We start from the raw sequence: 27,602 nt of genomic DNA on the forward strand, positions 1-27,602 counted from the left end.
GGAAACTCAATCCTCTAAACCCTGCTCACCTCTCTCCTCACACCCACTCTGCCTGCACCCACACATGGCTGTCACAGGGGGGCAACGCTGCTCTAATAACAGCTTAACCAGTCGCCTGTATTCATAGCCAAGAGTTTCAGTTTGATTAGCAGTTACTTTATGAGGAAATCTGACCTTTGTTTTACTGGATACATTCTTTAATGCACAGAAATCTGTTTACAAATATGTATAAAAACCTGGATGGGAGTTTTTGACTGTTTACTCATTTGACTCACATATGCTGCTTGGTCAAAACTGCCCTCTTGCATTTACATAATATTATCTAACTGCCAAATGTACTCTCTTTAAATGATGCTGAGAAGCCGGTGCATGTATTTATAACCTAAGGCTGGACTACAGTAATGGACTACTGTAATGCTCTTCTAGCTGGAATTGGTTTGGCCCTGCAGTATCTTGAGGAACGTCTAATAATTTATTTCTAATTGTACCCTATTTTTTTACCCAATTGGGAAGGCCAGTTACTCAATCTCTCACTAGCACTAGCAATGTGTCCAACACTGGGAGGGTGAAGGCTAGCACATGTCTCTTCTGTCACTGATGTAGCATTGCTAGGCAGCCAGCGCACTCTGAGGGACTCCTCGGCTCTGGTACAACAGCTAACAGACGCCTGTGCTTACCGACATCACACAAGAAGTGATATGTGGAGGAAGTGCCATCAACCCACCCCCGAGAGCAAGACCAATTGTGCTCTCTCTGGCTCCGGTTGCGGATGGCAAGCAATGTGATCCAGGATTCAAAACCGGATGTAATGCTATTCTCCCTAGTTCAGGTCAGTGGAGCATCATGATGATTTGCTACATAATGTTGCTTTAATGCGCAGTATGAACTACCTCTGTGTCTGTGTGTGTGTATGTGTGTGTGTGTGTGTGTGTGTGTGTGTGTTTTTTTTTTTGTTTGTTTTACCGAGGTAGCGTATTGCCATCGACTTTGAACTCTCTGAAGTTCGTCTCATACTGAGGAAGCTCTACAGATTCCTTCAGCCATTGTATTGCATCATCCAGCGTCCAGTTGTGGACTAAAAGAGGGGGAAAGAGAGAAAACATGAACATATCCCAACAAGAGGTCTGCTGGACAGCAATCAGACAGATATTTCACATTGGTGACCATTTCTGAGGTGTAAAAGTAGTTTTACTAATTCATTCCCATATACTTTACCTCTCTCCCTTGTGTGGCATGTAGAAACATGTAAATCACTCTCAGTGAGAGCTAGGTAGGCTAAAGTACAGCCTATGCACAGCAGGATTATCTGTATCATGGTGTTATAACTAAGCCTCCCCACAGAAACAATGTCCATGTCCCCCACATAAATTCAGAACAGTCAATAATGAATAGTGTGTTATGCATTTATCATGACTAATCAGTTACATATTACAGAGGCTAGTTTTATGGTGCTGATATTTACTATCCTAATTTGTGGCAAAAGGTCAGTGGCCAGTGTCTAAAACAAAGCATATAAATTACATTTCATGTATTTAGGCTGTAAAGCTCATTTGGTTCACAGCATTAACTGTGTTTGCATCAATTCACCTGACGTTTAGGCCACTAGTACAATTAGCCCCTCTCTGTGTTCTATCTGTTCAAGATTCCAACAGTGCTTTGAATCTAATCACTGTCATACAAAAACTCTGGATCTCCAAAATAGCAACTTCACAGAAATCTTTCAATGGAGGTCAATGTAAAGTCAGAAAGTCAAGTTTAGAGCATTTCTATTGCTCCATTAAAAGTGAAATGTAAAGAACAACTGGTGTGCTGGTCACTAATAATTAAAGCTGTTTTCCAAAATACAGCATAGGTTGCATTTTGAATGCTGGTATTTTACTCATCCAGAATGACCATGCTGTCTGGTCAGCTAGACCAGCACCAGACCAGCATAAGCCGTTCATTTCCAGTTTTGAATTGCGGTTATTTCTAATGTTTTATTGTATTCTTCATGTTGTTTTTCAGCAAACTCTCAATGTTCTTCAGCTTTCTCAAAACAGTGATGACATATCAGGAACCTAATTTGTGAAGAATATAAGGAAACACGTGCTGAAGTAAAGTTAGTGTCTTCTGGCCGAACACATTATTTGTTTGGTGTCAACACTCTTGCGTTTCTATTGGCACCACAAATTGACATCAGATTCAATCAAACAGCGCATGAAGAAGACATCAGAAAGCATTCATTCCCCATTATACCAACACACACACCCTGCATTGTTTTGGCCCTTGCTCGGACACAGTGGGACGATCCAGTGTCTTGTCAGGTTGCGTGACACATCACAGGCCACAATGCAGGGAAATGCTGTCCTCCCTCTGATTAGAGGGATTCTGGAGGCTGCACACATATTTTTTTTTGGAGCTGTGAGTGTAAGACTGAAGCTAATTCTTTTGAAAAAGTCCCACGCAACACCACTGTAGCCACTCATTCAGCCCAGATCATGTCGGAGCCTCTGTACTGTAACAGTTATTACCGGTTTGCTGAATTTGGAAGCGACCAGAAACATCTGAAACATCTGAATTATTATTATAAAACAATGTCATTTTATGTCTGTTTTTCTAATCCATCCATCTCTTCTATGGCAGCATTGCCCGAAAGGTTAGGGAAGTGGGCTTGACACTAGAAGTAATTAGTTCAATCCCCTGGACTGGCAGAAAGTAGGGGTGGGGGATGAAGGAACAGTGCTTTTTCTCCTCCCTTTACATTCACGGTTGCGATGCACTTTAGCAAGACACCTAACCCCCAACTGCTCACCAGACGGTGAGATGGCTGCCCACTGCTGGTGTGTGTTCTCACCCCCAATTCCCTATCGTATGTGTGTTCATTGTCACGGATGGGTTTAATGTAGAGGTTGAAATCCATGACACTGCTGTGCAATGTCTGCAAAGCGTGTTTCTCATTCTCCTGAGTAAAATGCATTTGTTGTAAACATCAGCATGTACTTCGTTCTCACCTTCAGATGATTTCCAGCCCTTCCACAGCTCCTCCATGGTGATGTGCTGGTCCTCTCGGTGCAGGTTGCTGTGTTTGTTTGTCTGCTGCTGCTTCATGTCCTCTATGATGAACTGAAAAAGCCAAAGATACCTTCTGATTATATGTGCCAGACATCGAAATGGCATCATCAAATTTCCATCTGAATGATCATTGATTATTGTAAAATTGAATAAAAAGGCTATTCCTGAAGATACAAAGCAACGCATTGTTTTATTTGTCTGTATTTGTCTGTATCCAACACTTTTCAGTGTACTTTCATAACACTTAGGCCACGTCCACAAGTATCCAGATCTTTTTAAAAACTGAGGTTTGTGTCTGTGTTTTGGCCTTTCGTCCACTCGAACACGCAATTTCTGGAACCACTCTGACAACAGATCTTTCCAAAAACACCCTTCAACACAAGACAGGCATGTTTCTGGCTAAATCTCAAATACCTTCTTACTCCCTATATAGTGAACTACATAAGTCATTGTAAAACTTCAATGTCTACACAGCAGTAGATTTCAGATTATGAAATCAAAGTAAATGTAACAGGTCTATTACAGATATATAATGCTCTATTTAGATTTAGAAGCTGTAATTTCATGACTTGCATAGTTCACTACATAGGGAGTAGTGTTTTCTTCCTTCTTCGTGGTGTTTTCAGGTCTTTCTTTATAAGGTATCACCTCATAAAGGTCTAGCATGCTTATGCAAGCGTTTTCGTCTCTCTGCGGACAGAAATATTTTCCAAAACGGAGGGATGGAAAATGTCTGGATATGTACGGGGCCTTACACTCCTAATATATATGCGTATGACTTGCAGATATAGTCACTCTCACACAAAAAGCTTGTATCTTTTTTCACTTTGTTTTTGCATTTTTAATCTGAAGGTAAGAAAGTCACATCAAGAAAGTCATGATAATTGGACCAATAGAAACACAGCAAAATGACTTTTAACATACAATTTCCAGCAAACATTAAGAAGTTGTCCGTGTAGATGCGTCTCACTTGTTCTTTACACTGTGTCAAACAATTCCATGATAAATAGGCCAATAGAAATGACTTGGAATAAAATCTCTTCACACTGACTTTTACTGTTAGGGTAAAGTTTTACTGTAAAGCTGCCATTTTGAGGATACAAGCTTTTTGCATGACAGCAACGATATAGCTGTGTTGTCTTTGTAAAATCATGTTTGAACAGAATGACATATAATGCTTAATCATTCTTTACCCACATCAGATGCAAAACCCCAAACCCTCATTAGCACAGTTTGCATTTCAGTCCAAGTGCAGCATAAAACAATAAAACTGTTCAACCAGGTTGGACAGATAGGTCAGAAGACAGCTGTCATATAATCTTGAAAGTGTTTGTCCTTTGTGAAAGGATGTAAATTGCAGTCATAAACTGTGCTGGGAGCTAAATTCTGGGTAATTTAAACCACTGATCATTTATTGGTGCTTGAATACATACGGTACATTTACACAGTGCCTCATACACAGTACATGTGTGTGTGTTAAACTACAAGCTCAGACACACAAGAGACTAAGATGACTTCACATGAACATCACCAACACACACACACACACACACACACACACACACACAAAGAGGTACTTGTTCTGTGTGGTTTGCAGACATTTTGGAGATCCTCACAGTTTTCATTTTTACTGTCAGATTAATGGGATTTTAACGGGAGCTTCTCTTTAGCTGTGGATGTAACAACTGACTGTAAAGTTCTTATTAGTAAACATCATCCCCTCTTCCTGTTTGCTCCTCTACTTTATTTCTGTTTTCACTAGTATGCTTATTGCCTTATCACCATTTCACTGTCTGGCTCACATAGTCTAGCCAAAGCTTAACTATAAAAAATAGAGAAAACGCCACATGAAAACCTTTATCTGCTTTAACATATTTAACTCCTTAAAAAGCCTATGGACGGCCGGCAGTTTGGAAAGTGTCCTGTGCAAACTTTTATTATCGAAGACTTTTGTACAGTTTGTACATAAGTCCCTGTAGTTACTGAGTATTACACCTTAGTGTACGTGAAGGGGTTAAACATCTGAGCATGTGATCTTCATTTGAACAATATTGAGAGAGGTAATATAACTAAACCAATCAAAGTAAAAGAATGTCTTTACATTTGTAAAATGTAATGTAATTAGTAGAAATGCAAATTCTATGTATTACAACTTGTAATGTCTAAATGTCTAGACATTCAAATTTGCTTAAGAGTATTTGAAATATCTGTATATCCATGTTCAGAACAGTAGGTTTAGACATTTCCATACACTACTGTGTTTTCTATCACTGTATGCTTCCTTTGTTGTTGGTTGCACTGTACTGTACTGATTAAGTGTAGACCTCACTAATGCTCTTGTTATTGAATACAATCAAATCCTTACAGCAAACACAGAGTCTAAATCTAGTAGAAAGCTTTCCCTGGTAAATAGAGATCCATTTCCAACAAAAGCAGGATTGTTTTATACCCTTGCTTACAGAAGAAACAATGAATAAGCAGGTGTCCCAATACCATATAGTGTATGTGCATATGGTAATCTCTGCATATAATTCTGAGTGCAGTCATTCAATAAGGTTACTGTTTTTAAAACAGTCTAAGTTAGAGTAGTTATTCAGTCTGAGTTCATTATTCTTAATTGAACTGTATAATTGTATTACTGTATATTCAGCTATAAATGATCTAGAAAACATAAATTACAGGGAACTGAATAAGGTGGTTCTGAAAGTGAGGAACTGATGTGGGACCACATTCTGGCAGTTTAAAGGGTTAAGAAGGGGATTTGCTAAAGAAGGAAGAAATATTTTTAAAGATATGTAGGTTTACTTGGAACACTAATATACACACACACACACACACACACACACACACAAACACACACAAACACACACAAACACACACACTTGCACGTCCACACTGAGGAATTTGCTGCGGTATGAAAGATGACACCAAGTACCACTGGCAGCAGACGGGCAAAATGCTTCAATGTCCTGTGAGGCCACTTCTTTAGAGTTAATTCCAATGGAGACATGCACCACTGGAGTATTCTAGATATGTGTGTGTGTGTGTGTGTGTGTATGTGTGTGTGTATGTTTGTGTGTGCGTGTGTATGTATATACAGTCTAAATGCAAAAGTCACCCTTGTGATCTGATTGACACATTATGTTTTTTAGTTTTTTAATGCGGAGTAGTAGTAAAACTACAGCATCTGTAGCTAATCTAACATATAAATTCACAAAGTTGTTTTTACTTGACTTTCAGAACTTTAGAAAAATATAAATCATCAATGTGGCCTGTGCAAACTTCTGGGAACCCCAAAGAGGCGCAAAGGCTCAGGTGTTTTTGCCAAGGTCTAATACCTTCATCAGCAAATCAGGCCTGAGGCATTTCACCAACTGTACTTAGCTGAATCAAATTTCCAAGCTTTGTAAATTCTCTGACTCTGACTGAAACTCATACTAACCATGAGGAATGTTATTAAGATATTCAGAGAACTTGGAGAACAGCTCATATGCGGGTAAATCAAACTCCTCCCCATATGGCCACCAGGAACCTGCTTAAAGCTTTGACACAAACTTCAACATTCGAAGTACAGATCATCTTGAGAACCCAGAGAAGTTTGGGAACCAAGTGCTATGGAGTGATGGAGTCAAAATAGTGTTGGCCAAAAGCTACATTTGAAGAACTAAAAAAAGGACTGTGTTTAACCCTCTGAAGTCTATAATGGCGCCGGCATGTTACACTGAACGTTTCTTAATGTTTGTATTAATATCTCTGCAATAATACAGTGCAGAAATGCAGTTCACATTTCCTGAATCCTTAGAGCCCGCCCTTTCCACTGCACCTCAGATCGTCAGATCGTATGTGACTCACATCCAGAGTTATGAGATTATAAAGATAGGTTGAGAAACTCGTCTTTTGTTATTCATACATTTCACTACTTTTGTGAAGCTAAGACTCTGGTTAACCCATGTCAAGCACCAAAGCAATTCGTTCACATGACAAATTTTTACAAGAGATATGAAGAATTTCTAAAATCTGACTTCAATTTTTTAGGTTTATGGTCAAAGTATCCCTTCACACAGTGCTGTAGGTCACACGGGGTCTCGTTACAGAGAGCGCTGGGACTGTTCTTAAACATTTCGATATAAAACATGTGGGTATTATCTAAAGCAAGTGCCTCTTAGGAAATTTAAGAATATAAGCAAAAATTAAGGAAATGCCCTTAGACTCCATTGGGCTACTGAATGCCAACTGTGAGGTAAGGGGGTGACATTGTGGCGTTGGCAATAATACACAGGTGGAGGGGAGAATGGATTCCACAAATTTCCAGAAAATCCCGGATGCAAATGTCATGCCATCTGTTAAAAGGCGGAAGTAGAAAAGAACTGTGATTTCTGCTGGCATTGGTGCAAGCCACACTGATCTGGATTGTTTGTGTTTGTTTTTAATAATTAAGTAAACAAAACAGCAAAATATGTTCACTGTGGCATTGGTCCACCCACCCACCCACACACACACACACACACATATACAGGAGCACGATTTAAAATTTTAAATAAAAGAGACAAAAATATGTCCACCACACACACACACACACACACACACACACACACACACACACACATACACACACACAGAAACATATGTTAGACACACAAAGGGCACTTCATGCATTAACCAAAATAAATGGTCTGTCCAGACTGGTTGTAGATTAAAGCTCTCTCTATCTCTCTCTCTCTCTCACACACACACACAGACACACACACAAACACAGTCATTAACGCACGCACTAGTATGTGGGGGTGATGGTAGAAGGTCTTGTAAAGTGACTTGCTGGCAAAGACACTCCAAGATCCTGCACCTGCCATGCCCAACAACCCTTCATAGCAACACACTTCAGTCAAAAGGAAAATATCACTAAAATTCTCCAAGCATACACACTTACATGCACAACACACATGCATCTCTCTCTCTCTCTCTGTCGCTCTCTCGCTCTCTAAAAGTTAGAATGTAAAATCAGGATGTGTGTGAGATGCTGTTTGGGCAGTCTCAGATTAAGGCCTTAAGCAGTGTGCTCTGAAATGACGGCTAAGCTAAATTGAAAGTGTAAGAACGCTGGAGTGACGGGCCAAGAACGGTAGAGGTGTTCTCACGCTGCGCAACGTGTCACTATTTAGAAAGCATGGGATCTTTCCCTCACTTACAGATGTGTGTGTGTGTGTGTGTTTAAGCAAGGTAAGAACATTCCACCCCATCATCAAACACACACATGGCTGTGACGTCCAACAATCTCCTACATTTCTGGCAGCCTCTGAGCGCATTTGAGAATGCATATTCATCAAGAAGAAGATTCCTTTCTGTTTGCACAACGTTCCCAGTCAATTAGTCATGCATCACCTGTCATAAGTCTGGGGACGCCTTGCCTTTCTTTTTCTGAGTAATGTATGCTACACTTCGTCCATATTTAACCTAAAATAAGGATTTAATCGTTTTCCAAATACTTAAAAATCTCATCGTGAAAATCTTTAGCCCTGGATTGAGCGCAGGTTTGAGTACTAATGAGTGAGGACATTACAACAAGGGGATAAAGTGTGTGTGACTATGACATCTTAGACAGAGACCCTGTTCACACCTGGTCACCTTATGTGACTAGTATCTGTATTGTATCTTGATAAGATTTGAGCCTCGTTAACATCTGCTCACTCCATACGTCTTGAGTATCAGGATTATATCTGGATCAGGCCAAGCCACATAAAAATGCAAGTGTAAACGCACCCAAAACTGATAAAAATCCAATCACTCAAACCACTTCAAGAGGTGGTCTGAGACCACCTCCAAGACACGTTCGGCAACCAAGACCCCTCCTAGTACACCCGAAACACCAGTCATAATTGCCGCGCAATGAGCCAATTTGCAAATCCCACCTCACACAGCAATCGGATTTTAGTCTGACTAAGCAGAGATTTGCAGCATTTGTCTACTGAGTGGCTGAGAATGCATGTGGCTAAAATCAGGATACGATCCAGATACTAGTCACATGATGTGTGAGGTACGCAGCAACCAGTTGTCTATCCGTTTAGCCTCCTCCTGTGATGTGTTAAAGATGGTTGCTTTTTTAAAATTCTCAATTTTAGCACAAGGAAGATATTAATCAATCAATTCTCAAATTCTTCATGATGATCTTCCTTGTAAACACAGATCACATGCTCTGCAACGTCCTGCATTGGGAGATGTTTCGGTTGATGTGAATAATGTAATTAAATATAACACGTGGCTCAAACTTGTCTCAGACCACCTCCTGATGGATGTCTGAGTGATGGGATTTGAATCTGTATTACCTGTCTTGCATTTCTTTGTTGTCTGACCTTATTTAGATATAATCTTCGGGTCACGAAGACCCCGGGTCAGAAATGTGTGAAGAACCTTTCAATGGTTATTTTTCTCATTTCATGTAACGGTCCTTTAACACATTTCAATTACAAACAAGGTTGTTTATGAAATCAAAAGTGGTTCTTCTATGGCATCCCTCTAAGAACCCTTTGAAGCATTTTTAGGAATCTAGGTATAAAATGTAAGATTTGTCACCTTATGCAATATCATTTTTATCTTTCTTTTATTGTTTTAATGGTAGCATTTTGAGTTTAGGAAAGATGCTACATACATGGATTTTTATTATTATTATTATAATTTTCTTTATGTTGTTGTTGCTCAGATTCACCAGTTCAGCCTGTATTGCCTCATTTTAAGTAACAACAATCTCCCCCTTAGTTAGGAAATTGCCACACAGGTGGGAAAACACTCTGAAGAGGGTCTCCTCAAATTAATCCCAAAGGGAAAATCCCAAATTTATCATAACCTCTGGTACATTCCATCTCTCCACCTGCCAGTCTTTACAGATGCCACTGAGGGCACAATCATAGAGCAAGGTGAAGAGAGAAAAAGCACCAAGAATTTCCTGCCTCTCTCGAAGTGAAGTGTTTATAGGCTTGCGTTATAGCGATACACAAAACCTAACCAAGCCTGCTAGTGTTAGCTGGATGTGCTAAAACTGCCAGTCTGACCTCCACGCTCTCGTTGACTTCGATGCCGCCGTCGTTGTCATCGTCTAGCTGCTTGTGAATGTGCCGCAGCGCCTCGAGGCTGAAGCGATCCGCTTCGTTCATGCAAGGAGGAATGACTATCAGACATGGATCTGGAAAAAACGAGAGAGATGGAGAGAGACAGTGAGAGAGAGAGAGTAAGAGACAGCGAGAGAGAGAGAGAGAGGACAGGGCACGGTTATTGAGAGCTGCAGGTTTGCTGGTATTAGTTTCAAAGTAACATATTAGTTAGCAAGATTCCGCACTACTCTCAAAGAACCCTTAAGATGTGTATGTGTGTGTGTGTTTCTATGTCTGAGTGTGTGTGTTTGTGTGTGTTTGATGTAGGATCCTTTTACAGCCATGAGCTTTGACAGGTCTTGACACGCTTATTGAGTTGCAGACTGTTGATATGGCAAATGGTGCTGGAATTTGATTGGACGACAGCCTGGTCTTATTTAAGAGGAGAGGATGTGAAGGAAGAACAAGACTCTAACCAGATTTAACTCAATATTACAGGTGAAGAAACCTGACTGGGTGAAAATGAATAGGATATTGTTGCAAAAGAACTTTCTCATATAGAAATAATTATTTTCAGCACAGGTACACTGGTGAGATGGCAATTTGCTGTAAATGAAATGAAAATCTCTTCAAATGCAATTTTCTTCATGCAAATCAAAAAAGCAATCGCACTACAAGCCTGTGGAGAAGGTAATGACAAAGTTACAAATGTCAAACTGAGAAGCTCACAGCACAGCCCATGTAAAAAGCAGGTAAATGCTGTGTACATAAATGCCTTCTTTTTGCATAGTGCCTTGCATGTGTTTCCCTCTTACATAATAATATTTGCATTGTAGAAGTCCTTCTCCAGCATCATTTCCATAGGATTTTATTTACATAACAATCACCTGGGTGAAAACATAGTTAGAACACAATGTGGCATGTTCATAAGGACAGTCCTGTGCTGTCAGCACATGTCAGAAGTCAAGATATAAAGTGAAGTTAGTGTCAGATCGAAGTTATGAAATGTTAAAATCTAACATTATACATTTTGAATCCAATCCAGGGTAAAGCTTGAACTACACTGAATTCTGAATGCAGATTCTCCACAGAAAGGAAATTATAGTCTAAAACTAGGATTAATTCCTTTCTGAAAAACTGACCCATATGTTTAAAATCTAAAGGTAAAAAGTGTTTTAAACTAAATTGTTAAGCTGTTTGAATCTGAATTATAAAGTATTTGAATCTTGATATAAAGTGTTTAAATCTGATTTTCTAGACTGCGTACAGTTGATGATACAGTGTTTGAATCTGAATTTAAAATCTAACAATATAAAGTGTTTGAATCTAGTCATAAAACATTTAAATTAAAAGTTATAAACAGTTGAAATCTTACAAAATGAAGTGTTTAAATCTGATTAAATAAAGTGTTTAAATCTAAAATTATAAAATGTTATAAAAGTTATAAAAGGTTTGAATCTAAAGTTGTAAAGTGTTTTTAATCTGATTATATAACAAGGTATATTAATAATCAGTTATAAGTTATAGAAGTTATAAACAGCTTAAATCTAACAATATGAAGTGTTTAAACCCAAAGTTACAGTGCTTAAATCTGATTAAATAAAGATACATAACATTTTATAAAGTGTTCTAAATCTGACTATACAAAGTGTTTACATCTGATTACATAAAGTGTTTAAATCTGAAATTATAAACGGTTTAAATCTAATAATATAAAGTGCTGAATGTAAAGTTATAAAGTGTTTAAATCTGATTAAATAACGTGTTTGAATCTAGTTATAAACAGTTTAAATCTAATAATATTAAGTGTTTGAATCTAAAGTTTTTCATATTAAATGTGTATATAGCCCTCTAAAATGGGTTACCAGTACAGTCTTACAGTGGTCTTACAGGATTACAGAGTCTTAATGAAGTGTACAATACTTTCTTTGACAGAACGATGTACAGTGCTGATAAGGTGTCTTGTGAACAACATTTTGCCAATGAAGGTATACCCGGTCAGGCCGAAGGGATCAAGTTCCTACTTTGTCCAGTATGTGTTATCTCTGCGTGTCAGCAGCAGAAAGAGCTATGAAACAGGAAGTGACCCACATGGGAAGAGACGTCAAACAACACCAAGGCCAAAAAAAGGGAAAAAAAAACGTCAGGGGAAAAATACAAGCGCTAAAATTAGAACAGAGACTACTATAAATAGTTACACACTTCTGGCTGTCAGGATGTGGTTTGCTTACGCTGAACAATGGTACAAATGTCTGTGTGAAAATACAGCTCCTGGCCATAAAACCTGGGCAATAAAACACTTATTTTGGCCTGTAAAAACAACAACAAATGAATATAACACGGCATCATCTCAGAATGGGTCGATATATATTTATTGTTGCTGTTGGAACAAAACCTTGTATCTCCAAAATGACAACTTTACAGGAGAAGGAAAAATGTGTACATATTCACTTTCATTCAATCTGTAAACCACAGAGTTTATCCTATACATCTGTAAAGCTTTTCCTAGACCACCATGATTTGCACAGTCTTGTGCGTTGCAATTGTAACCTTGAAATTCCCTAATAATGAATAATGAAGCATCTATCCATGTATCCATATCTACTATTCATCAGTTTAGCATTCCATTTATAAAATAGATCAACCAATGGAAAGATCAGTTGATCAATACAAAGATAGACTGTTCAATGGAAAAACAGATCTATCTATTCATCCATTTATGTAGATTCCCATGGATCTTTCCACTGATCCTACTGACCCATTAATAAAAAGATCAATCAGTCTCAGATGATCAATCTATCTATCCACTCTCTACTTATCTTCCCATCTATTTATCTTTCTATTCATCTACCAATACTTTCATTCACCTCTCGCCCATCTATCTTTTCTCCCATCCATATATTTAGCTACCATCCATCCCATCCCATCTACTTTTCAATCTATCTGCTTATCCACATTTACATTCATCCACCTATCTAGAGCTTTTCTCTAAAAGTCACCTGAAGCCTTGTTTTAGTAAATAACTCATGAAATAAGAACAAGCAATTCCTTGAGAAAGTCTGCTAAGAGACAGAGAGACAGAGACAGCAGCAAGAGACACTAAGTCTGAGAAAGACAGCTGTGTAGACAGACAAACTAAACATAAACAGAAAGATGTAGGCTACTCCCCAGAAATGACAGAGCCTCATCCAATCTAGTGACTCATCCAAGGCAAATTAGGTTAGGAAGTCTCTGTTTATCAACAGCCCTTAAGACACAAATACTGCTAGAATGGGACGTGGAATCATGGCTGAAAGGGCTAAGGGTCAGCACTTCAGATATTCGGCAGAGTGGATTCTAGTTCTAAACACCATGAAAAGGTAGTCAGCGTCCATTTACCTGGGCTCTTTAAAAATGAAGAGGTGCTTCATAACACTTAACACCTCCCTTCACAACACGTAGCCTTAACATACCCTCCACCCTGCTACCATAGCTTTGCTAAGGCTGGGAGCTGGGGAAGCAGGCTACATGAGCATACAGCATCTGAAGGTCAGTATGGGTTAATGTTCGTAAAGATGGGTCAGCAGATTTGAGGACTTGGTCATGAGGTAGATAGTTCTTTAGTGTATGCTGTGACATCTGCTTTGCACAAGTTCATTAGAAGATAAAAGATATTTTAGCTTCTTCTTACTTTAACCATGTGAACTGTATGGGCCTGTATGTGGACTGGAGATGCTAGGACTGCAAACACTGTTCACAAACACTTGTATATTCATAAAGACATGCCAATCGAAACCCCTTAAGACCCTGTATTTAAGCCCACACTTTGTAACTGTCATAAATAAAAAGCTCTAGTGAAGGTTTTACCAGAAGACTCTAATGCAGCGTCATCTGAAAGAGTCCCGATGTTGCAAGACCTGGGCTGACAACGGGGCCTACATCAAAGACAACAGTTTTAACTTGCTAACATAATTCCCATCTCATTAATTGTTCTGGATTACTGTCATAATTATGCCACAGGCCCCCAAGTAGAACCCTTAGGGACTCCACAATATACTGTAAACCAGTTACCAAATATTTCATACCTAATTCTGCATCAGGATTGATAACTGAAATATTTACCTAGGGTGTAGAAGGTTATACAGGTATTATATGCTTTGCTTACATAACAAATCAAGGTAGCTTTTTATTTACTCACATAGTGGTATATTGGTGACAGTCCTGAGTCCAGAATTTGTTAGCAACCAGTTGTAAACTAAAGAAGCAAATATCAAGCATGTCTTGGACTGCATCTGGGGTAAGTAATAAATCATGTTCATGTGTTTTTTAACCAGATTCGTCCTTATTATCCACTGAGTGCTTGTACTACAAAAACATGCAACATTTACCCCTTAACACAGAAAGCCCTGTAACTAAAGCTTTAGGCCCGTCGGCGGCCCATAGCCTTTTTTTGGGAAGTTAAGTTAATTCACCCTACCATGAAAGTAATATATAAATGATGTAGTTAAGTACAAATGACATACAGGCACATATACAAACACTTGCAGCTTAATGGTGGCCAGTTTTGGCCGGATGTTTTTTCCGCCCATTGATTAGGGATAAAAACACTAATTGAGTACCGTGATCTAACTACTGTGTTTTTCAGCACATCTAAAGTTAATGACTGAATTACAACAGGAACATCAGTCAGCAACCATTAGTACAAAACACACACAAACACCCACTCACTCACAGAGCAACATACATAGCAACACCTCAAAGAGGCACAGTGCATTTGTAGGATGCCACGCATACAGTCCTAAGCACTCAGGTTTCAGTCTCTTTTCTACCTCCTCAAGTTCAGCCACGGGACTCCAGAGATGCTACACCAAACCATTTAAGCTAAATAAAGCTCAATGTAAAGAAAGTATTTACTGTATGGTATGCCTGCCTGCTCCGTTTTCTCAATAGCTGCCTTGTAACATGGCAGGCCCGGGCCTGTGCTAGCACATGCACAGCACATTTACAGTGTACAGTTTTGCTGAATGTTATCTAATCTCTCTCAAATAAATAAGCTTTGAGAGTGTGGATTTGGAGTGTGGACCCACTGTTGAGTTCTTTGCAAGCAATGCTTTTCTATAATAGTCAATAAACACAGAAAGGTAGCAACCTTTGAGGTAAATTCTTCCATCAAGTAACTTTCCTCACTGAGCTGTTTTCTGGTAAGATTTTGAGACATTTTGAAGCAATAAACCAAGCCATGTTGTGCTAATGAGACAAGCTACATCGATAAAACAAGCTAACCAAGCTATAAGAACTCAAATAATTTAATAATAATACTAGAAATGTTTAAATAAATTCTAAAAAAACAAAACAAAAAAAAAAACAGAAATAACAGAAACAGCCTGAGTAATTCTAAGGGATAAAGAGAAATAGTTAAAAACGCATTATGACCGTTTTTAGTAAGATAATTGGAATTATGATATACTAGGAAAAAGAAGGATATGGGCCCTAACATACAAAGATAAAAGGAAAAGGAAAATGTGTGTGTGTGTGTGGAATTTCTCCCACTTGCATAATAACTGTTAAACTCTCTTCACCTCTTTTTCTCTCTGGCTCCAAAAAAGGCGCACTGTTGGACTCTGTCAACGGGGCACCTCTAATCCACTGCTTATGATACAGCAGAACTGAATGAAGAAAAAAAAAAAGACCAAAACCGATTTTAAAACCTGACAGAAACCACAAGCCAGAAGCCCAAAACTTCCAGAAAAGGAGAAGCAGCTAGCCTAGAGAGGACAGCAGGAATGTGGGGATCAGCGATGATGAGCTGCCTGCCAGTGACTGCCAAAGAGAAGAGAGAGGGAAATACAAGGCAAATGGGGAAACTTTGACTTAATTACTGTAGCAGGAGACAGTAAAGGAACTATAGCCTTGAGGAGTAGAAAGAGAGAGAGCGAGCGAGAGAAAGCGAGACGGTGGGAGAGAATGAGGGAACAGGAGAATGAGCGCGAGAAAGAAGAAAAAAAAAGCAATTAAAAAAGGTTTAATGAGGCATGAAAACTGTCCATCATTATTTAATTGCACTACCTCCACCACCACCCCCCCCCCACACACACACACACACACACACACACACTTCATGGGTTTCCTGTTTACTACTTCCTTATGTTTGTAACACTGAAACATGAAGGTGAAGCATGCAAAAGCACCACACTTCCTTTGCTACACAGGCCCTGTAGGCTGCCATACACTCATACACTCAGACTGGCCCTCAACATTAACTCTTGGAGGAACCCTCAGTACCATCTTACAGGAGCATTATGCTGCATTTGTACATTAAAAACAGCTTCAAAATCATGATGATGCTCTACTTACTCGTAATAGACCCCTACAAATGTAGGCGCTACAAGGGGTCTTTGAGCTATGCCATGCAGCGATGTAAAGAGATGTGGGAGTGGTTCTTCTACGGCAGGGGAATTTAATAAATTTAATAAAATATTCTGATGTCGCCTAGTAGTTATATCAACATTATATGTAGTCAACAACTGAATGTCAAATCAAATTACAAGTGAACGGGACAGATATTAAATAACAAATCATAATGAGCAGATCAGACAGATCAGACAGATCAGACGCGGCACATGTGATTTTTACAACACGTGTGACTGGTCTGTGAGCTTCCCGGGCCGCTAAACGGTTATCAATAGTTTATCGGTTACAGGTCCAGCTCCAGGTACAGATAGGACAGTGTCTAAGTCTGGACCCAGACCATGATCCACCTATTAGTGACCTATTAGTTCTATGGCATCACTCACCCACTGTAGCACCTTTATTTTCACGAAAGTTGTGAATAGCGCCCGTCACTGCCCTGCCTGCCCCAAAACACCTGCTACCGCACTACGCAATTTTTGCAGAGAATTGAATAACGCTGCACAACACCAATGACTGTGGGTCATCAACTAGCTATAAGAGGAAGCTAGCTCGGTATTCCCAGTAAGGCTCTTACATGTTGACGAGGCTAAGTGAGATAAACTTTTGCAAGCTTTTGATCCATGTTTTTGAGAAGCATTTATCAGAAGCAAGGTCAGCCCATTTCCACAGAGCTTTGGCTGCTAGCTAGACCTCTTGGAGATGTTAGCAAACTTGCTGGATAACACTCCCCAACTGTAGAAGGGAGCATAGTAGCAAAAAGAATAAATCCTGGACTGGCATAAGCTAAGTCATTTCCAAACAGGTTAAAAAGCAGGCAAAAGCATTTAGCTACTTGAAGTTGCACCCATTGCTTAAACCGATGTGCAAATGCGCACACACACACACAGCTTGTCTAGTCTCTGTAGACTAGAAGGACTGTCAATAGAACAGAACACTCTGGAGCAGATAAACATGAACCTATTGGCACTGTGCCTAATGGCAGGCATGGGCTAGAGGGGTAGAAGGCCTTTATATAGAAAAGTACTCTGTTAAACATGACCACGGACATAATTTGCTAACTCAGGGTCTACACATGCAAATTATTGCACATGCAAATGTGCTCCTCATCATACTCTCCCTCCTCCCCTTTTTCTTGTGGATGGTAGGTGCTACCCACTTCCGAGGTATGAGTTAAAGACAGTGAGGGCAAAAACAACCACAAACATATTCGTGTACACACACACACACACACACACACACACACACACACACACACTTATATATACACATGTAAAAGTCATCCAGTATTGTCCCAGGCAGACGCAACTCTGCAGCTGGCTAAAGTATCACCTTCCTTCCTCGTTCTTATTCACTGGTGCAGGACCTACACCCTCTACCCAGACCTAAAGTTTAACTGACGAAATATAAGCTGCAAACCTGATCTCAGATCAGAAGAACCAGCTCTAGAGCATAACTGCTTCCTCATGCAGCTCGAGCTCACGAGGAAAGAGGATGTTCTCTACATGGTCTAAGTAAACAAGGTCATTCCTCTCAGAGTATTGCTCATGAGAGGCTGTTCATCCTGCAGCTTTGTCAGGCCACATCTCTCTTAATTACAGCGGGTTTTAGCCTGTCTCAGACTGTGACCCAGTGAGTCTGCAGAGCTCGCAAAAGTCTTGTTTACTAAAAAGGTGGATCACTTCTTAGTGTGGATTTGTTTTAAGGAAGTTATGCTTGTTACGCTAAAAAGGGATTCTTCCGTTCAGTCTTCAATAAATGACTTCATGTGGTCACAAGCAATTGAACTGTGCCTCAATAAATGGTGACGTTAATGTAGGGTCACCAGACTGTGACCCTACAGAAGTATTCAGACTGATAAACAGCATGGTGTTTGCGGTACCGTTATTGCACATTAGAAGACAAACAGGCCAGGCCTGCAGAGCAACATACAACAAGAGCACTGGAGACTGCTGAAGCATTACAGTCATGCCTCACACTGGCTTGAAGCAGACACCATTAACACCGACTGTCTGCCAAGCCATACAACATACGTGTAACAAGTAGTCTAAATACTGAAACACCTACTTCATAAAGGACCTGACCGCAGTACAAGCACATGTTCAGATACCTGCTTAAAGCATGTAGGCACTGCATTTTATTTTTCTATCATTGCTAGAACTTGTGCAGTAATATCGTCATTTTTTGGCTCCTGAAGTCCACATGCTGCATTTCTTCATAATTTGTGCTAATTCATTTTTATAGACCAGTATCCTTTAGCCCAGGGGTGGGGAATTCCAGTACAGGTCCCCAGGGCCTGATTCCAGTACAGGTTGGTGGTTTTTCTGCTCAAGCACACCTAATTTAAATCATTTGTTAACTGCCGGGTTTATTAGGCATACTAAAGCAGGGAAAACACTCACCTTCCCACCTCTGCTTTAGCTTGATTCTTGCCTTTTTGTTTTTTTAGGACTGATAGGTAAAGTAATACATAAAAAAGTAAAGCAAATAAGGAAACATCCCATTTAACCTTGAATAACCAACATTTAACAGAAACCTGGTTTTATTTTCTGTACTTTCTGTATATTTCTAGAATATCTGTATAATTTTCATATCATATATATGATGTTGCAGAGAAAATATATGTATTAAATATGACACGCTTGGCTTTAAGGGGAAAACAAATGGTAGGTTAGCCTGGGATGTTCAAATATGTCAGAAGACAGGTATCTTTGGAGGTACCTGCATCATTTCAAAGGCAAATTGCAATCATGCATTTGCTTCCCGACAGCCAGCAACAGAATCCTTTTTAAGGACCTGTATCATGAAAGACATAGTTAAGTTTCAAAGCACACCACTGACCCCAAAATAGGCTTAAAAACATAATTTCATAGTTTTTGGAGACCACAAAGACATTTACATGCACTATATGGACTAAAGTATTGGGACACTCCTCTTAATCACTGAATTTAGATATTTAATTCAGCCCCACTGCCACAGGTTTATAATCAAACTCCTTATTTAGATTAAGAATGAGATGTTTAGAAAGCTCCTTGTGTAGGCATCCTAATACTTTTGTCCATATATCGTATATATCTACCCATTTAGGCGACAGCAATTTGGGCCCACCCCCTCTCACTGTGAGTTCATTTTCATTTTCTCCACATCTTCTGCACTAATAACTCAGTAGTAACAATAACTGCAGTCTGGCCTCAATCATATGAGCACATGGTCAACAAAGAACAAAGACAAAGAACTGGTCTCAGACCAGTAGATCCTTATAGTAGGACAGCTAATGACCTGCTTTGATGTGTATCTGCTCTCCACTGCCTAGGCTGAACTTCCTTGGTAAGAGGTCTGACTTCCTGGCAGTCAGGAAACAGTTCTGGTGTGATTTGCAACTGCATGAGCAGCAGGACTGCTATAGGGTGCATCAGTAAATCTACTAACCTTCTCCTAGGATAGAAGAGACAAACTTCAACAACAGCAGGATTAACTCATTTTTTTTAATACCCTTGATTTCAGAAGAAACAATGAATGAGCAGGTGTCCCAAAACTTTTGTCCACACGGTACAATTCTCTAGGGAATCAAAAGTGATTTTTGTATGGGGAAAAAAGGCACCTGCTTGGACCTACTGGACCTGATAGCTGCTTTATCTTTAGTCATTTTCATGCTGGGTAAGCATTAGCTCTGCAGCACATTAGAAAACCCTCTCTTACAGACTTTTACACAGAGAAGGTCAACCAGTTTAGATGAGCCGAGGTTCATCCGACGCGTTTGAGCTGAGGCATTTGGCTGTCTCTGAGGGTTACTGTCTACATCGACTGTCAGATTACTAAGTGTGTGTATGTGCAAGCAAGTGTCCTTGGCCTTTGTCTTTCTCTGTTCTCGAACAATAGGCCATTAGAATGAAGCTATTCACCAGCCAATAATTTGTTTGACAGAACCAGACAGAGTGAGGGAGCACACAGAGGTCATCTTTTAAAAGGTACAGAGCTGTGTATAACCTAACTCGGACAGGACACAGAGGTAAGTTCACTGAGAACACACCTGTCTTTCCGGACATACAGAAATGTTAGCAGCATAGCAATGGATTAGACTTGTGTCACAGCTTACAGTAAGTACAGCCACCTCATCTAGACATACAACCAGCAAAAATACACTCACGTTTATTAATAGTTAAGACCATCACACTAGGGCAGATACGAAAAGTGTCATGACTCATTTTAAAGAGCTCTGATAACTGAAAACATTTGCTGATAGCATTTTATATGGTTAAAAATGATATTCTCAGAATCCAGGGATTTTTCTTATACTGGGATCAGTATGCAGTTCAGTATACAATCAAAATCATCCCACCAAAACTGAAGGTCTGGCAATGCATTACATTTTCTGCAGGTCATAACAGTAAAAGGGTGCTCTACTGCGTCTCACTTCCCAAACACCCCCAAAAAATTGGTTCCCCAGAGTTTCTATAAAGCCCTACAATTGGAAAACTACAGTCCACGCTTTCACGGAACAGATTTGTTTCCCTGGAAAGACCAATGGTTTTCCAATGGTACGTCTCCAAGAACCCGAATGAGGACGTGGCTCTGCAGGACTATCGTATCCTCTCACAACGAAAAAACGAGCACAGACATTTTGCATTCAGTGCTGAGGTTCGTCTGTCTGTATCATTTTCTACAAAGCAAAAAGGACGGCTGATGCAGAATGGAGCCTCAGGCAATCCTAACAGAGTTGTGGGAAAATCATTTTTGATTCCACCGCCATGCAGCCTGACTCGTAGGAGACACGTAGTGCGCTAAGAGACTGGCCTCACTTCAATATTACATTTATTTTCCCCACTGACAGTTTCAATGGGTTCCGCAGCGTCAGAAACGATTACTCTCTCTCTCTCTCTCTCTCTAGTTATGCAAGGCCTCTAAGGAGAGGGCTGCATAAGCCTTGCTCTATGAGACACCCAGAGCAAGAAAGAGAAATCCACACCTGTCACCCCTTTTGCACGCTCTCTCTCTCTCACTCTCTCTACGAGGGAAAGTCCCTGAAACAAGATGGTAGAGCTATTTCGCTCAGCTAGACTATCCCTTCCATCTCTCTCTCACGTGAACTTTATCCAAGCCCTCTTGAGCTTGTCATTTTAAAAGATCACTGCAGGATAACTCAATCTGACTCCTTCAGATCCAGATTCAGCCTGTGCCTACAATAAATGGGGGGGGGTTTAATGGTGAATCACCACTGGTATTACAGATTAGTCCAAAACCAGGTCTAACCCAGGCTTACAAAACCGGCCCGTGGGGCCTAGGACACCATTATCCGGCCATTATACTGCCATTACTGTTTTAGCCCAGTGACCAATGCAAATGAGTGATACAAAGAAGCATATGTTCATGTATATTTACATATGTCAGGAGATTAACGCACCTGATACTGGTGTGATCACTTAACCCATAACCCAGTAAACAAAAACTGCTGGGTTGTTTTGTCTACCCAAAGGCTGGGTTGAACCTGTTTGGTCTTTTTGCTGGGCTATTTCCACAGTGCACAGCCAGTTTGTGAAGCACAGCCATTAGGTGTGTGATGGTGTCACAGTAACAAACCAGACAATGAGTCAGTTAACCCCCTAAAAGAGCCTGTGGCGCTCTATTACTAGAGAATAGCCCCACCAGTTTGTACAGATGTCCCTGCTGTTACTGAATAATACACCTTAGTGTGTAATAAGCCTCGAAGTGTTAACGGGTTAATTGACATTGACCTTACTTTTAATTGAGCTGTTAACATGTGCATGACAGGCTAGCTAACTGTAGCTTGCTGTAACTGGCTAACTCTGGCTTTCTATACAGTTTAGCTTACAAGCTACTTAGCTAACCAAACAATCTTGATTAGACTAGACTTTACATAGCAGCATATTTGTGGCCAGCAGTAGCACAAATATTAAAAATGAATTGATTTTAGACTAACAAAAGTAATACAGCTGAGGTAATTCATTAAAACATGTTACAATTAAAAAGTAAAAAATATATTAATATATAGTTCTCTTACTACATGCTGACACAGCACTAAATAATACCATATTTCAATATTTTGGGCCTATAAATTACCCAAACCTGACCCAGCACATTTAAGTGTCAAACTCAAAGCTCAATAATAATAATAATCCTGTAACCCTGTAAAAAATACTTAACAAAAAATGTAATGATTCATATCAAATATCATTTTCTTGTACATGGTGCTGGACATCTCAGCCTCCTGGTTGTCTACTGAAAGGAAATTAGAGTCCAGAACCAGGTTTAATTCCTTAATCCCTAGCCTAAATGTCTTCAGGGCATGCAGTTGTACGTACAGTACACCGTACACTATGTGCTATTATTGATGCATAACCAAATTTCCAAAGTGCAAAATATCAGCCCTGAAACTGTTAGTCTTTACCAAGCTTGGCTTAAGCTGATTGGCGTCTGACTACGGAAACATGTGCTTCAAGTAAATTCAGTTCAATGGAACTTGGGTACTACTGTAATTATACTAATACAGGTGCTGTGGTATACTAATACAGGTACTGTACAGTGAACTGCTGTAATTATACTAATACAGGATTGTAGAGTACAACAAAACACTGTTAGACTACCCCTCCGGTGCAAGGATTGTGATACTGTACATTGTACTGAGTTTGCTAAACTGCCACTGCTGGGCCCTTCAGCAAGGCCATTAACCTTCTCTGGCGCCGCATTAAAGGCTGGCCACCACTCCGGGCATGTGTGCTCAGTGTCTCACTGAGTGTGTGCGCTCACTAGTGTGTAGGTGTGTTATTACTGCACATATGGGTTAAAAGCAACCACATTTCATCTGTGTCCAACACAAATGGTGAATGCGGTTGTCTTGTCTTGGAGTACATACAGTATTTGTTGAGTACGGAAACAAATAAAGAATTTCTTTGTCTTATTAAAATGCATCATAATCCTAATCCTCAAAGTTATTAACAATCTGATCACATGTCCTTTCAGAGGCACTCTACTGTGAAGCATTTAAAGTCTGTAATCAGATTACATGATCCAGATTACATGTGGTCTTTCACTGCCAAACACTGAATGTGTGAAAATTGTGCAGTGGGTTATAAGCTACTATTAAAGGCTGCAATGCTTTGGGAAACTCATCCCTGAAAATAGAGAATACTGAGAAACAAAGCTTCTCACTCCAGAGATTTGGGGAAAGACTACTTCAACTAACATCAAGGTAAAAAAATAAATAAGCAGAAAGATGCAACAGACACCTAAAACATGAGCATCAGCACTTTTGCTTCCTGTGTTTAGAAAGATTCAACACTTGCATACGCACACATACATACATACATACATACAATATACCAAACAGTACACAAGCACAGTCAAAGCACACACAGAATAATGCACCACTGCAGGAAATGTGTGTGTATGTGTGTCACACTGAAGGGCATACAAGCCCTGGCCCACAGCTGGATAAATGCATGGTATGATTTCCTCTGTAGTGGGTCTTAGCACCCGAAATCCTTTCCCTCTTTTAGCTCTGTCACCTTCCCTGTGGCGGAAATCAAAAAGGCCAGAAGCAAATTCTCTTCTACTGCAATCTCTACAGTGGCCAGGTTCTGCCCACACTGCCCTCTCAAAAGCATGCCAACTTCATTCCTTTTCATTATTTCAATTTTTTTCTTTGCTACTATTATCCACTAGTAAATGACATTTCAGTACTTGAAATATTGTTTTCGTTGGCAATATGATCTCAGCAACACATGTACCACAGCTTCAGTGCACAACCGGATCAACACCTTACACCAAGGCCACGTGTATCACACCACAAAGGACTCCTTCAGTTCCGCTAATAAGCCAAAATCCACAACAGGACGCACAGTACAGCTGAGGGCAGTGACCTAAATTTCCATGGGGAGCGATTTTCTGCCTGACCGGAGCAAGCACTTGGATGACAAAGTCTTTCAGCGAATGGTTTAGTGTGAGGGGATTCCGGAGCAGAGGGATTACCCTGTATCCTCCAGAGATGTTCTCACAGAGGGAAAGAATGTGGATTAGAGAGACATGCAAGAGAGAATCAGTATTTGGGGTTCATGTCAGTAAAGACTTACATGGACCAGAAAAAGCCTGTTGGTTTTGTTAGCAATTAGGTTACTTAAAATAGAGACTAGATTCCAAAATAAAATCCCTGGCAAAGCCATTAACCAAACATCTAGACATATTCTACAACGTCTCGGCCTGTATGATAATAGTATCATTTTGTAACTGATACTTAGAACCTGAAAATTTCATTTATCTATCTTCTTATCTGCTTCTTCCTAGTCAGGGTTGCAGTGTTTCCGCGGGCTCGCCCAGGATTATTTGGCGCAGGGAAGGAAAAACCCCTGGACAGGACGCCAGTCCATTACAGGGTACCACACACAACCATTCACCAATTTGGAAGTCAGGAGGGAACCACAGTACCTGGAGGATACACACATGGACACAGGGACAACTCCTCACAGACAGTGACCACAGCGAGGATTGTACCCACGACCCCAGGCCACTGAAGCTGTGCAAATAATATGCTATTAGTCCTGTACGTTCCACCAAAACAGCTAACGCTACAAGACCTATAAAGATACCCTGTGGTATCTGGCACTTCAGCAACTCAGCAACTGAAGAGTCGTTAAGCCCTGTAGGTTGCGAGGTGGAGTGGCTCCGCAGTGGCTCCAGCACATCCCCTGAGTAAAACAGCACACATGTACTCCACCATCCAAGTAATGTAAACGAAACTAGGACTCATCAGAAATAACAACCTTTTTCTACTGCTTCAAGGTCCAGTTCTGATGCTAACATGTCCAGGCCCAGACAGAACAGCCTATGCTACTTCCTTGCTTTGATGAGTCTTGGGCACCTTGGTTCGTCCCTCTCTGGACTACTGTCGGTAGCTACTCTCCACTGATCCCCAAGAGCCTTGCCATTTTAGAGATGCTCTGACTCAGTAATCGGACCACAGTGATTTGCCCCATATCAAGTTTACTCAGATCTTCGCGCCTAATCATTTCTCCTACGTCCAACACACACAGAGAACTGCAAGAACTGCCTGTTCAGCATTACTCACTTCATCTATTAGCGGTCATGCCTGGGTTCTATATCATGTTTATACATCCCAAGAGATCCTAAGGTCTCAGATCTTAAATAGCTTGTCAGGGCCATGGTTTGTTCACATTCACTGTAAAAGGCCAGGTGATGCTTCTCAGCAGCTGCCTAGCACTCTAAAAATGAAAATAACATTCGCTAGACGAAGACAGCATAGTGTTTCAGGTAGCCATTTCCTCAGTTCATACTGTAAAGAAGAAATGGCAGCAAACAGGAACGGTGGAGGTGAAGTTAAGGTTTGAAAGAAGGCAAATCAAAAACCCTGAATAACACAGCTGTAGCTGGATGTGATTCGGAAACTTTCCCAATCTAAAAGAAAGACTCTGAATCTTCTGAGGCTTTCATCTAAATACATGTAATTATCAGATTAGTAAGTTATCATTGGCTCTTGTCAAACCGCCTATTCTTGGCCCTGTGGAGTGCCTCTGAGGATTCCATCCATAACAGTCAGTCTGGGTCACCACAGCAAAGCCCAGAAGACTTGTGTGTGTGGTTGCTCTTGGACCTCAGGGGCAAAACTAATTACCCCAAGGCAAAATATCATCTGAAAGCCAAGTTCCAGTCTTGCTGTGACAGCACAGCTTAGCTATGAGGAACATTCTGAAGCCAGTGACCACGTCACCCACAGAATCGCCGCCATATGCGATCACGCCGACCCTGATCCCAATACGGGCACACACACACACCGCTCTATACGAGATCACGTCTTACGGGAAAACATTACCACTGTCTGTAAAAATACCCACACTCTAGCCAAGCCCTGTAGACCCTACAGGGTTCCGTGGCATCACAAATCCCCCTAACAGGAACGCCACAGTCACCCCTCGCCTGGCCCTGTGAAAGACACAGTGCTTGAGCTTGAGCTGACATCATACAGGGATTGATACGGCGCTTTAGCTCGGTGTGTGAGTTATGCAAGAGTGAGATCTAATTACACTATGGAAACTACGCCTGATGCAGAGCACAGAGGACAAGCTGAAAGGGATCAAAGTTAATCAAAGTAAAATAATAAGAACAAAAAAATGACTGAATTGTTGGAACTGGACTAAAATTGAGTAAAGTAACAACACAGATTTAACTGCTCAAATGTCCATACTGTATACTATATACACTACAAAATACCTATATCCTCCTAAAACCTGGTGATTAATTTCTGTCCACTTTATTGAACATACGTCTGAGACCTATAAGCAACCAAAGTTCAAGCAGTCTGATTGAATCCTACTGTTCTGTCAAGAGGACTTCATGGGCTTTTATTGTGAGGGGGTGGTCAATAAGCACAGATACTTTCTTATCAAAATGAGGATGTGTCTGAGACAGAGGGTGGAGGCGCTGTGAGAGCTCACTGATTGCCGCTCTGAAACAGTTGGGGAACAAACAAGCCCACCATAGTTGCGGCTTTAGCAACGGGCTGAGTTTGAATGAAAGGGAAAGCAAGTAAGTCTGGACGAACCAGTCGACTAAATCTGCCTAAAAACAGCTCAAAAAACTACTAAAACCATTCGCTCAACTTTGCGCTGTCAGGTATGAGGCTGTATCCTCTAAACGTGTGTGTTTTGAGACTCTTTAAGCTGAAACATGGCCTGTGCTGTGGTGTTCAGGCTGCTAGCTAACTTAGCTAAGCCTAGATAGCCAACTACGAGTCCAAACACGGCAGGATCTGTCTCACTTTGCCTTTCTGTTACTCCCAACAGCCGTCTTTCAGACTTCACTCTCTCAGACACAAGCTTTTGGATTTTGGCCTCCGCATTCAACCCATCTGTGCAGTGAACACACACATAGACAGTGACAGTGAGCAAACATGCCCGGAGCAGTGGGCAGCACCCGGGGAGCAGAGAGGGTGAAGGGCCTTGTCTCAAGGGCCCAATAGTGGAAGCTTGCCGAGCCCGGGTATCGAACCCACAACCCTGTCATCAATAGCCTGGTGCTCTAAGTGGATAAGTTGTGAAAAAGTGGATAGTACCC

At 40.5% G+C, this 27,602-nt stretch overlaps 1 protein-coding gene across 1 annotated transcript in view; it reads right to left on the reverse strand.

The window, feature by feature from the left end:
• stim2b (stromal interaction molecule 2b) overlaps positions 1-27,602 on the reverse strand; it is a 50,294-nt gene that overhangs the window by 12,897 nt on the left and 9,795 nt on the right. The window contains exons 2-4 of the mRNA XM_072687616.1: positions 10,095-10,225; positions 2,991-3,102; positions 964-1,075 (exon numbers count right to left, since the gene is read on the reverse strand). Of these exons, the coding sequence (XP_072543717.1) occupies positions 964-1,075; positions 2,991-3,102; positions 10,095-10,225 (355 nt within the window). The remainder of the gene's footprint in view (positions 1-963; positions 1,076-2,990; positions 3,103-10,094; positions 10,226-27,602) is intronic.

Source organism: Salminus brasiliensis, chromosome 9 (genome assembly GCF_030463535.1).
Source record: "Salminus brasiliensis chromosome 9, fSalBra1.hap2, whole genome shotgun sequence".
In the NCBI taxonomy this organism is placed as follows: Eukaryota; Metazoa; Chordata; class Actinopteri; order Characiformes; family Bryconidae; genus Salminus; species Salminus brasiliensis.